Source organism: Mycteria americana, chromosome 2 (assembly GCF_035582795.1).
Source record: "Mycteria americana isolate JAX WOST 10 ecotype Jacksonville Zoo and Gardens chromosome 2, USCA_MyAme_1.0, whole genome shotgun sequence".
Taxonomy (NCBI): domain Eukaryota; kingdom Metazoa; phylum Chordata; class Aves; order Ciconiiformes; family Ciconiidae; genus Mycteria; species Mycteria americana.
This window is the reverse complement of record NC_134366.1, coordinates 107,589,118-107,603,558: the sequence shown is the minus strand read 5'-3', so window position 1 is coordinate 107,603,558 and position 14,441 is coordinate 107,589,118. Positions and strand designations below refer to the sequence as shown.

Sequence of the window (14,441 nt, the reverse complement as noted above, 5' to 3'; positions counted from 1 at the left end):
CCTGTGTCTGTGAGCTTGGAGACAGTCAGCAAAATCTCTTTTGATGGGTGGTGAGCAAGCATGTGAATGCATGAGGACTCTGTACCACATTTAAGTGGAAATCTGTTACATGTTGTAAAACATCATTATATTGCATTGCATTATGCCACCACTGCATGTCACTACTCGGACACAATGACAAAGAAAAATGTTAGTAAAGTTTATAAAATTTGATGGGGGTGGACCCCACTGTCTCCAAGATATGATAAGTACAATCAAGTACTGAGATAAGTACAGTCAGGTACTTGCCATCCAAATATCTCAATTTGCTTTGCAAACACCGATTTAATGTTCAGCTGTGACTTAGCTGTGTTGGAGGTGCAAATGGACATGACACTGGAGTGGTGGTTGAGCTAAGAGGCTGTTGAAGTTGTACAGTCCTGGAAATGAATGCACCCTGTGCTTTCTTATTCTGTAGGTGAAGGGAGATTGGACTAACCATAGGTCCTTTCTACATCTGGTATGAAGACTTGGGTTTGAGTATTCTTTTAGGTAGGCAAGTTTTATTGCAGCTCTACAGATGGAGAAAAAGCAGCACAAAAATTACTGGGATATCAGCTTTGGGAGGCACTGAGACCACTTCCTCAATAGGTCTTTGTTAAATGACCCTTCCGTGCAAATTCTAGGTCTCCATGCCCTGGTTTACAAAGATTTTTACTCCCTAAATTATAGAAATAAATATTTTTTATTACTTGTCATTTTTCTGTTTAACAATGGTTGTTTTCCTCTATAATGCTTTTCACTTTGCAGGAGGTGCGAGTTTGGATCTGAATTCTGTTGAACCAAAACCAAAAAAGTGGATCCTTGACACGACATGGCTCAATCTTGTGCAGTTATCTAGCTTGTACCCTTTCAATCAACTTCTGGTGCAAGTTGTTAGGAATGAGAAGTCTTGGAAAGCTTGGTTTGATGAAGAAGCACCTGAAAAAGCTGTTATTCCTGATGGGTATGACAGCTTACTGGATCAATTCCGTAAACTGCTCCTTGTCCGTAGCTGGTGCCCTGATCATACCGTTGCCCAAGTAAGATACGCTTTTGTACAATGGTTATACCATGTGGCATCTCCTGTAGAACTGCTAGTTCCAAACTTATGTTCTCTGAATTTGTTTTTATCATAATATTTGTTGCAGAGTGAGCTATTTTGAAAAATCAGATATTGAAATCCTTATAATAAATATATGTGAAAGAAATATTAATTTATTTAATTGCAATGAATTAAAAAAGAGCATTGCAAAACATGACATTGTGTTGGAGCTGTAAGAATACCATTCTTTTTATGTGGCACTTCTAAAGTGGAGTCATGAAACTTGTAAAGCAGTTGCATTCTTCCAGTGAATCAAAAGATACATCCCTATTTTTTCACAGAAGAAGTGGAAAGAGAACAGTTCACTTTGATGACAGGTGCACTAAAATAGCAGATAAACTGTTTACTTACCCTCCATGCTGAGGAAGTAATCATTAAGACTGTCTCATGGCAGATACCGTAAAAGAAACTGCAATAGACTAGCACTTTCTCCACAGTCTGTGATATTTGGATTTTTCTTCTCTATGTAGGTCTAAAAGACATGTATGAGCCTATGAGTATCCTCTTTTCACTTTTTTCTGTCTTTAGTTACACTGGAAAGTAGTACTTCTCATTTCCTGCATATCTCAACTTTACATGTTACATGTTGTGATAGTATCTGTGTTTTATTTAGGTGACACCATTTTTTCATGGGCCTCTTTTTCAACAAGACCCCCTCCATCCTTTTTCCTTTTCTTCCCTTCAGCTGGTAATTAAGAGGGAAGTATGGGAGCTCCATCTGTCACAATTTAAACAGACCAAAATAATAAAGCTGCTACTGCTCATTTATCAATGTACTTACTGTCTTGCACAACCATCTTTGAGAAAGAATGTCTCTGAACAGTGGTTTCAAAAACTATAATTATTTTAATTTTTGAGGAAAGAGGGGATCTTTTTTCTTATTATCTTCTTTATCTCTTCTTTCCCTACTGTGTTTCCCCAAGTGTTACAAAATGTTACCTCTCTTCACTAGGGCAGAAGTTACACTTAATAGTGGATGATTGAGTTATTTTTTTTGTGGAATTGGCATCTTCCTCAATCCACCTTGTTCCTGGGTGTTTCTCTCCATAATACATGCCTCAGAATCTGTGCTAGTAGTTTACACAGCTGGAAAATCATGTCAATCAAAAAAGCGTTTCATACACCAGGATAGCTTTAGAAGTCCTTTTAGAAAATGTTTGTGAAAAGAGGACGATAGAGGCATAGGGAAGGTTTGACCTTTAAGGATACAGCCTGAGCTGTGTTTATGTTTTGTAGAAATAGACACTCAGCATAAGAGACTTGAATTGGATAACCACTGGACAGGAGAATTTGTTTGAAGTTCCAACAAATATATGGAAGATTGTAACTGGGTCAGATGAAAGATCTGTCTAATCTGCTATGCTGTAGAGACAGTGTCAACAATACATGCTTAGAGGAGTTAAGAATGGGGCTGGTACAGAGAAACTCTTTTGTTTGGCTATCCACCAAGCTTTAGCAGTCAGTAATTTACAGGCAATATCTGGGCTGTCCTCAGAGCCGATAGTGGATCTATTCTGCATGGATTTCTTTAGTTCTTTTTAAAAAAAACATTTAGCAACAATTTTCACAGGATGGCTGTTGGGTGAGCAGAATTCTTTCTCTTCTTTGTTTGAAGTTTGCTATCTGAGAATTTCAATGGTTGCCTCCTGTGGACTGTAACTTTTGTTACACCAAAGTTGAAAACGAAAGTTTAGAAAGTCGTTGCCTTCCAATGTAGGTATTGGTAAATTCCACATCAGTGATTAATGCTAAATAAAAAAAAAAAAGTTATATATTTCTGGTAACTTGGTTTTTTTTTTAGGCTCGACACTACATTGCAGAATCTCTTGGAGGGAAATATGCGGAAGGATTTATTCTTGAAATGGAAGCAATGTGGGCAGAAAGCGACTGTCGAACGCCTTTGACATGCTTTTTATCAATGGGGTCTGACCCCACTGAAAATATAGAACGTCTTGCAAAATCAAAGGTATCCTTCTAAACTGAGTTTGCTAGAGCTGATAAAGACATTTAAAACTATCCTTTAAACTAGAAATGGTATTTCCACATTTTATAGAAGTCTGAATGATGATATTTATATGCATACCAGTGTTCTCTGGAAGTTAATTTTGGACCAGTAGCCAAAATGCATTTACTGAGGAAATGGAAATGTAACATTCTTGCTTTTTCCAGTTGTTTGATTCCAATGAGCCCTCTGTCTTTATCCAGCAGACTGGGTAATGATAGTCCATTACTTAGTGCAACTACTTAGCTATAAGAACAGAGCAATACTTGGGGTTTACACTGTGTCACATTCACTGTAGGAGCTGACAGTAATGATGATTACAGGAAGATACAGAAAAAAGTCATAAATATGGTGACAAGAGAAATTAATTTGGAGACCCTACCATTCAATCAGTTCCCTTGATGGAGACGTTCAACATTTCTTACAGCACAGCATCACTTTAAGGCACTCTGTGCTTTATGTTTTATGGTTCACAATGTAGATGCAAGTATCATTTTCCCAAGAAGAAGTTATTCACAGTAGTTCTCCATAAATTTTCCTCCCTGTTAGAATGCATCTTCATTTAGAGGTGCAGGATTTTGCAAGACTTACTTGCAAAAGTGAGGAGCACCCACAAATCTCTTTAGCTTATCAATTAGAAAGTTTAGATGCTCGTTCTCTTTGACAGTCAGGACTCTTATTTTATTTGTCTGACACTGATAAAGAGTGCTTAAATTGAGGATCTAACTCTCACTCGAGTGTTTAAACTTAGGAATCTTAAGTATGAAGTTGTTGATGTGATCCTTGTCCCCCGAAACTGTGAAGCCAGATAGCCAGCCAATATACAGACATAGGGAGGGAGAAGGACAGCAGTTAGGTGAGCAGGATTTTTAGGTTTATCGGAAGCAATGCATTGGAAGAACAATTTTATTCCTATTCACAAAATATTCTATTGCCTTTTCCTAAGATATGGGAGACATTTTGACTTTATAGAAGATTTGAAATTAACTGCAAGAATATATATAGACTAGAAATGGGCAATTTTTTTTTAGTCCCTTTTCAAGTCCAGGTAAACATGTTAGGTGGTTGTGATTGGATTCCTGTTTTCGTGGCCTGTGGTATGAATACAAATGGAGTGTCAGGTTTGTGATGATATTTTCATTCACCTATTTGGCTCTTCAACATATGTATCCTGTGAAGTGGACTCCTAGATAGGTACTTACCCTGTCTCCAGTAGGAGTTAGTTTCTGTCATCCATAAAGAGAAAGAGTGGCTCCTTTGAAAGCAATTCCAAGCACACGATTGAAACTTAACTCTGACTTGCATCAAGGATTTGAGTATTTCTATCCGGTTGGCCATGTAAGGGGACAAGGGACACTAACCTCCTAACAGAGTCACTTGAAGTCAGCTGGTCACTTAGAGTCACTCTTGCAAGGAGTGGAACAAAATGGTCTCCCATTGTGTCAAATCTTAAGCAAGACTTTAGCCTGTCTGGGGAAGTGCTGGTAGGTAGAAGGTGCTCTGTAATTGTGACTGTTAAAAGACAGTAGTTTTTGCCGTCATTCTGAATGTATATTGCAGTGGGCAGTTTTAATATGTTTTCATGCTTTAAGGAAACATGTATAGAATAATAGAAAGTGAGGTTGCAGAAGAGCTAAAGGGATTGCCTTGTGTATTCACACATGGTTTATGAACAAGGCAACATCAGCTAGGCTGTCATAACCTGAAGTTCAACTGTAATGTCAACTGTAAATGTAAAGTTAACTGTAACATTTAACTGTAAAGTTCTTGTCTGATCTCTTGAAGTAATGATCTTACCACACAGCATATAGAAACCTTTCAAATTTACAAAAGCCATCGAAATTCTGCAAATCAAACTACAAACACAGATTTTTTTTTAAGTAAAACTTTATATTAACATTGTGGGACTGGAGGAGCACTTCAGTAGTTCTCTAGCTTTTGAAAAATGTATCTAGAAATAATTTACAGTTTTCAGAAACATTTGCAAGAGGGCTTTGTGTTTATTTTGCTAGTTTGTCAACAAATTGTACTTAGTTCCTGTCTTTCTCTGGTCTTTCTCTGCTTTTTTCCAGACTAAATCTTTGACTTAACATAGGTTAGCTGCACCAAGGATCTGATCTTCGTATATAAGTGATTCTATACCTCCAAAGTATCCTATTTTTTTTTCCTTCTTAATGATAGAAAACTTCCAAAAGATATGCCAGGCCTATTTTTCAGTGATTTCCCTTTTACAGGCATGATTTGTGGTCTTAAAATGGATTGTCAGTACTGAACAGTATGATATTAGCAATATAAATCAATTATCTGCAGTTGGAAATGTTCAAATTTGTGACCAGAATTTATTTTTCACTCTAAAATTTTGTTGTTCAGATGGCCTTCTCCCAAAGAAATTGAAACAGTATCTGTGACTACTGAGCTATATAACCTTGTTTATAAACCAAGCAAGCCCTATCTTAAAACTAGTTGGATTTCTGCCCCCTTTACTTTCACTTGAAGATGGAGTGAAAATTTAACTTTCTGAATTAAAATGAAGTTTGTTATGCCTAGCACTTTGACTTCATTAAACCTAGATATTTTTATTATTGTAGAGATAGTTTCTTCTTTCAGGGAATGATGCACAGAACCTTCAACAGAACTGTCAGGGCCACTGTAGTGACTAAAATGATAGTATTTTCATCTGGATAGCAATGTATTAAGATGACACAGATATATTTGTATGACTCATTATTGAGAGAAACATTCCATACACAGACGTTTTGATAGAGTTCTTTCAGAAGGAGTAAAATGAGGACAATACATAGTTAAAAATGTTTTTTCTTTGTCATGTTTTTTTGATAACCTTTAATGATTGTGCATTTGAGAGGTAACATTGCTGAGAAGAGCAAATTATGAGCAGATGCTTTGTTAGGGAATAATGTACCAGCTGAATATTTATGCACTACTTACAGTATGCACTATTTACAGGGGTAGTCATAGTCTTTGACTTATGGGAGTGCTAGGTCTACTCAGATACATCTTAGAAAAGGTAGTTTTTACTCCTCCAGCACATAGCCGACTTCACAGGCTATTTAGCTTTGCTTCTTTTGGCTACGATTTCAGGTTTTACTGACCTGAGAGCAGGATTTAACTGCTTTCTTATCTTTGGTGTTCTCTTCTCCTTAAATCTTTTGCCAGGATGTGGAGGATCATATACAGCAGCTGTATTTATACTGTTCAGTAAAATCAGGTCAGGGCCTGTTCTCTGACCCTAAGGCCAAATGACCCAGCACAGCTTGTGTCCGTATGCGTAACCTTTTTCTCCTGCAAAAGTAGGGCAGCCTCATCCATGTTGTTTAGGACTGGATGACTTCCTTCTTTTTTGTTTCACAGTGAGAGAGTCCCAGTAGCAGAAAAACTTAAGATTAACCTTTGTAGCTCTCAGCCAGCTGAAGATAGGCCCAGATTGATAAGTCTTTATGCAGCTCATCGCTCACACTATGAGGGATACTCAGCTGTAGGTCTTGAACATTAAACTGTCCATGAAACTAAGTCTTTTCATCAATTCCCTTGCCCTCAACATGTATATAGAATAATACGCTCAACTGGGTTTGGTAATTCTGGTTTTCCCTGGTAGGAGTCAGGCAGCTAACCTAAGCCAGGGGACTACTTACTTAACAAGAACAAGGGTAGTAAGAACAATAAGCAAGAGGGGGTCTGCCTGCACCTCACTTACAGACTTGTATGGTCCTGATCACAACCTAGTCAGCTTGTCTTTTTCAGATCCCCTTGTGAGAGCTTGTATCATCTTCTGTTTTTCTGAACAACTGGCTTTCTTTTCCCATGGACTCTGGAGGACACTCCATAAATTTCCAGAATTCTTGTGTTTGCATTATGAGCTTTGTCTCTTCTGAATCCAGAAAATGAACAGCTAGAAAACTAGCTAGAGCTATCACATCACCGAACTAGAATCCTCTGAATCAGTTGCTCCACAGCTGCCAATTAACAGTATAGGATGTTTGCTAAGGAATGACTTAATGTGAACCAATCTTTCCTGTCCTGCCTGCTTCCTTGACAGTTCTCTGTTAGATGAAATAAATTTGTTCAGACAGTATGAAGAGACCAAAATCGTTGGCTTTACTCTGTGCATTAATTATTATGTGGAGCCTTAATATCTCTATCTCAAGATAGTCCACATCATAGGAAAAAGAATAGTAAGGCAGTTACGTTGCTGTGTGTATGTCCTGCTTTATTTGGGAAAGTGGGGAAAAGGAAGGGAAAATGTTTCAGTTGTCTTATCTCATTGACTTTGTCAGACCTGCAAAAAAAGATTATGTCCAGCGGGTGTAGTTTTCTTTCAGCAGGTGGAAGATAAGAGCAGCTTGGAGGGTTTTGCTTTTTTGTTTACTCTGTTTTAATATAATCAGTCTCCACTGATATTAGCAGTTTTCTTTATGGCACAATGTCACTACACATGGACCTACAGAAGCAATACATCATGTGTGTATTCATTCTAAAGAACTATATATAAAAGAAACTCTCTTTTCCTTCCAGAACATTCCCTGTTGTGCCATTTCAATGGGTCAGGGCCAGGAAGTCCATGCAAGGCGCCTGTTAAATCAGTGCATGCAAGATGGAGGATGGCTCCTTCTACAGAACTGCCACCTTGGCTTGGAGTTTCTTAGTGAATTAATGGACACCATTGCAACAACAGAATCTATGAGTGAAGGTTTCAGGACTTGGATCACTACAGAGGCTCACCCGGAGTTTCCTATTAATCTTTTACAGTCCTCTATCAAATTTACTAATGAACCCCCTCAAGGTAGGAAACCATGATTTTTTTTGTTTCGGGGCTTGCTTCCCTCCCACCCCCCCCGTATCACTACACTCTGTGCAGTGTTTTAGTTTTTATTCTCCGTTGTTTCATTAGGTAAATACAGCACTGTGTAAGTCAGTTTTGCGATGTGTAAAGCATGACTCTTTTGGTGAAAAAATGGATATTGTTTGTTTTTGTAACAGAAATTGATAGTGATTTTGTTGTTTGTGTAGAACCTGTGGAGAATGCCAGGTCAGTGGTCCTTTCTTAAGCTTAGTACACTCCATCGTTCTTTTCTTTCTGTCCTGTTGACCCCACCCAAAGATGCAGAGGGGGACTGATCCTGTGCTCTACTGGGTAAGGAAAAGAAAGGACTCTTCTGAACACCCAACCTCAGCCTCCCAAGCTGCAGTATGTAGCTGTGGCTGTTGCTTCTTGTTATGTCATCTGGCACTGTTGACAGGAGACTGACCCTAGCATCTTTGTAATTGTCCTTCAAGTATTTGTGAGCTGCTACTGAATCACCCCTTAGCCTCTGTCACAGGCAAGACAGTTAATAACAACCCATAGTAGATCTGAATACTGGGGTTTACTTAAGAACCGATGAGATTAGGGCTTTTATGCTACTTGCTTATTTTACACACTCACTCTGTCATGCTCCCAGCCTCCTGTATGACATTCATTTCAGCTTGACTTCCCTTCCCATTGGAGAGATTGCTGCTGGTCCAGGAAGGTCGGGCAGAAAGTCATGTTGGTTTCATGCTGTGCGGCTACTTGCAGCTACCAGTCTTGGACATTACTGGCCTAGGTCCCTGGGCATCCCCTGGAATTTGCCTCTGTGCATCTCCCCTACCTCCAGCATCTTTCCCCACTTCCAGGATGTTTCCTCAAGCTAGGATGTTCATCTCTTGCTTTCTGGGCCTCTAAGCCCCCAGGTTTTGTAACCTAAGTAGTCTATGTGCAAAGCACAATGTGTGATCAGCGTCCTAATTGGCAGTTCTGACTCACATTTCTATATTAATTGGTGGATTCAGGATGTTTCACTTTTTGCAGCCTGTCCCATTCTCAGCTAGCAAGTAGCGGGTTTGTCCTTGAGAGTTCAAAATTTCAGTTTTGGACAGCCACTATCCCTCATACATGCATGCAATTATCTGCCACCTTTCAGTATTCACAGTTTAAGCTAGTTTTTGCATACCACAACATCCTCTTCAACAGACTAAAAAAACTCAGGCTTCTTGTCCTACCTTTGTAGGTCATGACTCTCAGCATCTGACCATCTTTATTGCCCCATTTAGTTTCTGCACACCTCCCTTGTGTGGCAAATGTGGACAATATATCTGAGGGGAAGCCTGATCAGTGCTAAGTGGAACGTGGTAAGAACTTCCTTCAGTCTGCTGGCTGTGCTTCTTCTAAGGTAGCCCAGTCTCTGGATTGCCTTATTTGCAAGAAGAGTGCAATTTTGACTTATAGTCAGCCTGGCATCTGTGATAACCCTGAGGTGCTTACCAGTAGATCTCAGCTAGCAGATCTCAGCTTGTACAAATGCATGGGGTTATTGTGCTGCAGGTGCAGAACTTTGCAATTCTCCTTGTTGAACTTCATGCAGTGGACTGATGCTCTGCCATTTAGTATGTCAGCCACACTCTCTAACTTAGTATTGTCTGCAAATTTGTTGAGGTTGCCTTTGTCTCCTTATTGAAGCCACTGATGAAGATATTGAACAATATCTGTCCCTGGTGTAGTTTGCTTTTTTTCTGGCTGCTGGGATATCTTAAGCCATTGAATACTTACTATTCTTTGAGCCTAGTTACCAACCTGCTAGACTTCTACAATAAGATGATTGGTTTAGCATATGAGGGGAGAGCATAGGGTGTTGTTTATCTTGACTTCAAGAGGCTTTTGACACAGCCCCCCAGTACATCCTTATAGACATACTGATGAAGTAGGCATTACAGAAGTGGACAGTGAGGTGGACTGAAAATTGTGTGAACTCCCAGGCTCAAAGGGTTGTGGTCAGCTGCACAAATCCAGCTGGAGGGCAGTCACCAGTGATGGACCCCAGGGGTCAATACTGGGGCCAGCAGTAGTTAAAATTTTCACTAATGACCTGGATGATGGGACACCCTCAGCAAGTTTATAGTTGATACAAAGTGGGAAGAATGGGCTGATACACCAGAAGGTTGTGTTGTTGTTCAGTGGGAGTTTCATAGGCTGGAGAAATGGTCTGACAGGAATCTGCTGAACTTCAACATACGGAAATGCCAAGTACTCCCCCTGGGGGGAAAAGAACCTCATGCACATATATAATATATGGGCTGACCAGCTGTAAAGCAGCTCTGCAGAAAAGACCTGGGGTTCCTGATGGAAATCAAGTGGAATATGCCAGCAATATGCCCTTGGAGCAAAGATGGCCTGCACTGCCCTCAGCTGCATTAGGAAGATCATTTCCAGCAGGTTAAGGGAGGTGATTCTTCTCTACTCAGCAATGGTGAGAGCACATTTGGAGTGGTGTGTCCAGGTCTGACCTCCCCAGTGCAAGAAAGACATGGGCAGAACAAGTCCAGTGAGAGGCCACAAGGGATTGGAGAACATGACATATGAGGAGAGGCTGAGAGACCTATGATTGTTTAACCTTGAGAAGGAGTATCTTATCAATGCATATAAATATGTGATGGGAGTGAGTAAAACAGCAAGACTTTTCTCGGTGGTACCAAGTGACAGAAAGAGAGGTGATGGACACAGATGGAAATCCAGGAAATTCCACTTCAGCATCAGAAAAAACTTAACCCACTGTGAGGGTGATCAAATACTGGAACAGCTTATTCAGTGAGTTTGTAGACTCCATCCTCAAAACCCACAGGGAAAAGGCGCTGAGCAACCAGCTCCAGTTGACCCTGCTTTGAGAAGGGGTGTTGGTGTTATTCTGTGTGATATGAAAACATCCAGCTTTTCTAAGTAGTCTCTAATCTGTTGCTCTCCTGCTGTTGAATGTCTCTCTCTTACCCAAACTATGCTGCTACCTGCAGACATCCTTTATATGTTTATAGAAGCAACTTACTACCCTGCCTTATATCTACTTATTATGTATGATGAGGGAAGTTTACTTTGTATTTAGGACTATGGCAGAAAGAAATCCTCAAGCCTGACACTTATTTTGTCTTTTAACTCCCTTATCTTTAAGTAACTGTGTAATGCATTAACTTGCCCTTCATTTATATATGTGTTGCCACTGGTTTCAGTTAATGAAGTCAGTAGGAGCTGAGAATTTTTATCCAAGGTCGTATTTAATGCCTCAGTCATTGAAACCTCTTATTTCAATATTCATCTTCCTTTGAACATTAGTAAGATGTCTACAAAATGTCTGATCTTGTGAAAGACATCCTGTTTCAGTGTATATACTCCACTCTCAAGAGCGTTTATTCTGCTGTTAAAAATTTCTTACTTCTTTCTCTTCTCCTCCCCCCTTTTTAATTCAGTGCTCAGCATCTTTTTATTGTACTGTGACCTCTCCTTATCATTCAAATGATAACACCCTATAGCTCCAATAAGCTATTTTATAAGTCAGGTTATAGCCAATTTACAGCTTGCATTTAGTAATAGAGATATGCCCGGTGTAACAATTTAAGCCAGGATGAAATATAAACACATAGTGCTACTAATGTGTCCTGCCACATTGGTAGCAGTATGTGATAAAGCACTTTTGTTTGATTACCTTGTCTTGATTTTGGAACTCTCTTATGATACCCTTATAATATTTTGAAAAGCTATGTGTTTGAATATTGTTCTACAGGATCTTTGTGAAGTAGGAAAGAAGTAAAAGGGCTTTTATTGTGTCATAGGAAGTATGATGACTTGGACAATCTATTCACTGCACTTGAAATCTGTCTTTTTAGACTTGTGTTAAGCAGATTAGGTGGAAGATATCATAAGAGGGACCTGGTGTCAGTAACTCATATTCAGTGTTGTCTGCCAAAGCCAGACCATGCTTCAGTAGCACTGCCTGAAAGCATCTGGGAGTAGTGGAGCTTACATATTCCATGGAAGCTGAGGTTGTACCAGTATCATCTGCCTAAAAGTGTTCCTGGGATATGAAATGTCAGTGCTCAAACAAACCTCTCCAAGTATTAGTATTTCCACTGTGAATTTAGGTTCTCATCTCATCAGCTTAGTGCCTGTATGCCTGTTTGAGAAGCTGCATACAGAATTTTGAGATTGTTATAGGAATGAAATCTAAATAAAATCATCTTCGGTAGAACTAAAATCTCATTTTATATGTAAATATTGAAACACAAACTCTTGGATATTCAGTGCTATATTTTGTATGACGTTAGGTGTCTTTTTGATTGCCATATAGTTGCTGAACAGTTATATTCCAGTTGTTGTTGGTAACATTTAGAATATGATTACTTAATTGTAATTCCTTCCAGACTCCTGAAATTAATTTGATGTGTCATCTGCCTGAAACAAAATGTAACTGAAGTTTGCCTGCTATGACCAGGTGAACAGCTAATTGATTCAAAGATATTATTTGAAGCTGTAAATAAGATGATACTGTAAATTGGAATAGAGAATTCTGCTTAACGGAAGTTGGACTTATGCGTTTCATACTTTTTTTGCTCATATATTACTTTTTAATGCTTATTTTCTAGGTGTGAAAGCTGGCTTAAAACGAACATACTCAGCTGTTACTCAGGATCACCTAGAAGTGAGCAACATGCCACAGTGGAAACCATTGCTATATGCTGTAGCATTTCTTCACACAACTGTTCAGGTTTAAAAATATGTTTCTTTTCTTCTGTCATAAAGCCAGGTTTCAGTTTTTAATTCACCATGTTATTAAATGAAAACATGTTTAAATGGAAAATTAGAACTCTGCTCATGTTGATCTTGTACCTCCAACAGGGATGGTATTTCAGAGGAAAAAAGAACAGTCAACCAATAATCAATTAGTGTACTCTTCTGTTAAAGTCTTTGGGCATGGCTGTGTGATCTGTCTTTCAACTAACTGTTTTTTTACTAATATTGTAAATCATAAAAGCACATTAAAGATATTTACAGCTTGGGTTGGAAAACCATAGTCTTAAAACTGCTGCTTTCACAATGAGAAGGGCTAAGAGGGTGAATATAAATCCTTCCTGCAATGAAACCCAGAGGAGGAAATGAAAGTGGAAGATGACTTTGGGTCTTGCCTTTCAGGAGTTCCATTAAAGAAAGTGCTTTATGGATTAACCACAACTTTTCATCATTCTATTGATAGATTTTGCAGTATCCTTAGTTTATATTTGGTGCCTAGTTACTTTAACTCTGTGCCATCCATGCACTGGTACATTGTGGTCCAATGGAAGCCTGTGGTATGCTTGTCTTTGGCCCAACGCTTCTTTCTTGGTGGAAATTAAGAATGTGGAAATACCAGATATTGCCCTAACAACTACATACTGCCAGCTGCATCTGTAAATGATTCCGTAAGAAGCAGCTTTTGCTACTTGCATCTGCACCATGCAGAGACATCAGTGGTACGAATATATCTAGTCCATAGGAGGACTACAGAGAATGATCATGGCCAATGAGTTTGGACATCCTTTCCTAAAACAGTAGCTTCATTTTTGAAATTCAAAAACTATAGTTCTAGAGTCACAGATTCACTGCACTTAAAAAAGAGGATTTTTTCTTTGTGAAAATGTTAATATTCCTATTCTTTGTTCCTATCTCTCTACTGATGATGATAAATGAAGAGTTATTTAACTACTAGATAATTAATCAAGAATTTAGCCTTGTGTGTGTTAAGAGAATAATCAAATAGTCATTTTTTTAAAGTTGGTGAAATATAGCCCCAGCTGGACTACTGCATGCTTAGCATATTTCATGTATTCTTCTGCACTTAATGTTTTCTTCACAATTACTATCATTCAGCCTTTTACCTTTAACTCTATCTGTTTTACAGGAAAGACGGAAGTTTGGTCCATTGGGCTGGAATATTCCTTATGAATTTAATCAGGCAGACTTCGCAGCCAGCGTGCAATTTGTTCAGAATCATTTGGATGATATGGACATTAAACGTGGACTGAACTGGAGTTGTGTTCGCTATATGCTTGGAGAAGTACAGTATGGTGGCCGTGTAACTGATGACCTTGACAAAGCACTGCTGAATACATATGCAAGAGTGTGGTTTGGAGAGCATATGTTTAGTGAAAAATTTTGTTTCTACAAAGATTATGTTATTCCAAAAGGGAAAACAGTGGAAGATTATCTCCAGTACATAGAGCAATTGCCAGTGATTGATACACCTGAGGTAAAATATTTCAATATATTAAAGGGAGTTTTTGTCAGATAAATAATTTAATCAGGTATATTTTCCAGAGCCATCAGTGTATACATAAAGACTAGCAGGCAGACCATTATAGTGGGTATCTAGTGTAGATCTGCTGACCAGGAAGAGTTAGATGAGGCCTTCTTCAAACAACTGGAAGAAGTCTCACATTCACAGGCCCTGGTCCTCATGGAGGACTTTAACGACCCTAATTATC

At 38.9% G+C, this 14,441-nt stretch overlaps 1 protein-coding gene across 1 annotated transcript in view; it reads left to right on the top strand.

Annotated features, from left to right (window-relative positions):
* Positions 1 to 14,441, top strand: part of LOC142405960 (dynein axonemal heavy chain 5-like) — a 173,474-nt gene that overhangs the window by 125,625 nt on the left and 33,408 nt on the right. Inside the window, exons 68-72 of the mRNA XM_075494186.1 lie at positions 790 to 1,061; positions 2,925 to 3,089; positions 7,656 to 7,923; positions 12,567 to 12,688; positions 13,859 to 14,206. Of these exons, the coding sequence (XP_075350301.1) occupies positions 790 to 1,061; positions 2,925 to 3,089; positions 7,656 to 7,923; positions 12,567 to 12,688; positions 13,859 to 14,206 (1,175 nt within the window). The remainder of the gene's footprint in view (positions 1 to 789; positions 1,062 to 2,924; positions 3,090 to 7,655; positions 7,924 to 12,566; positions 12,689 to 13,858; positions 14,207 to 14,441) is intronic.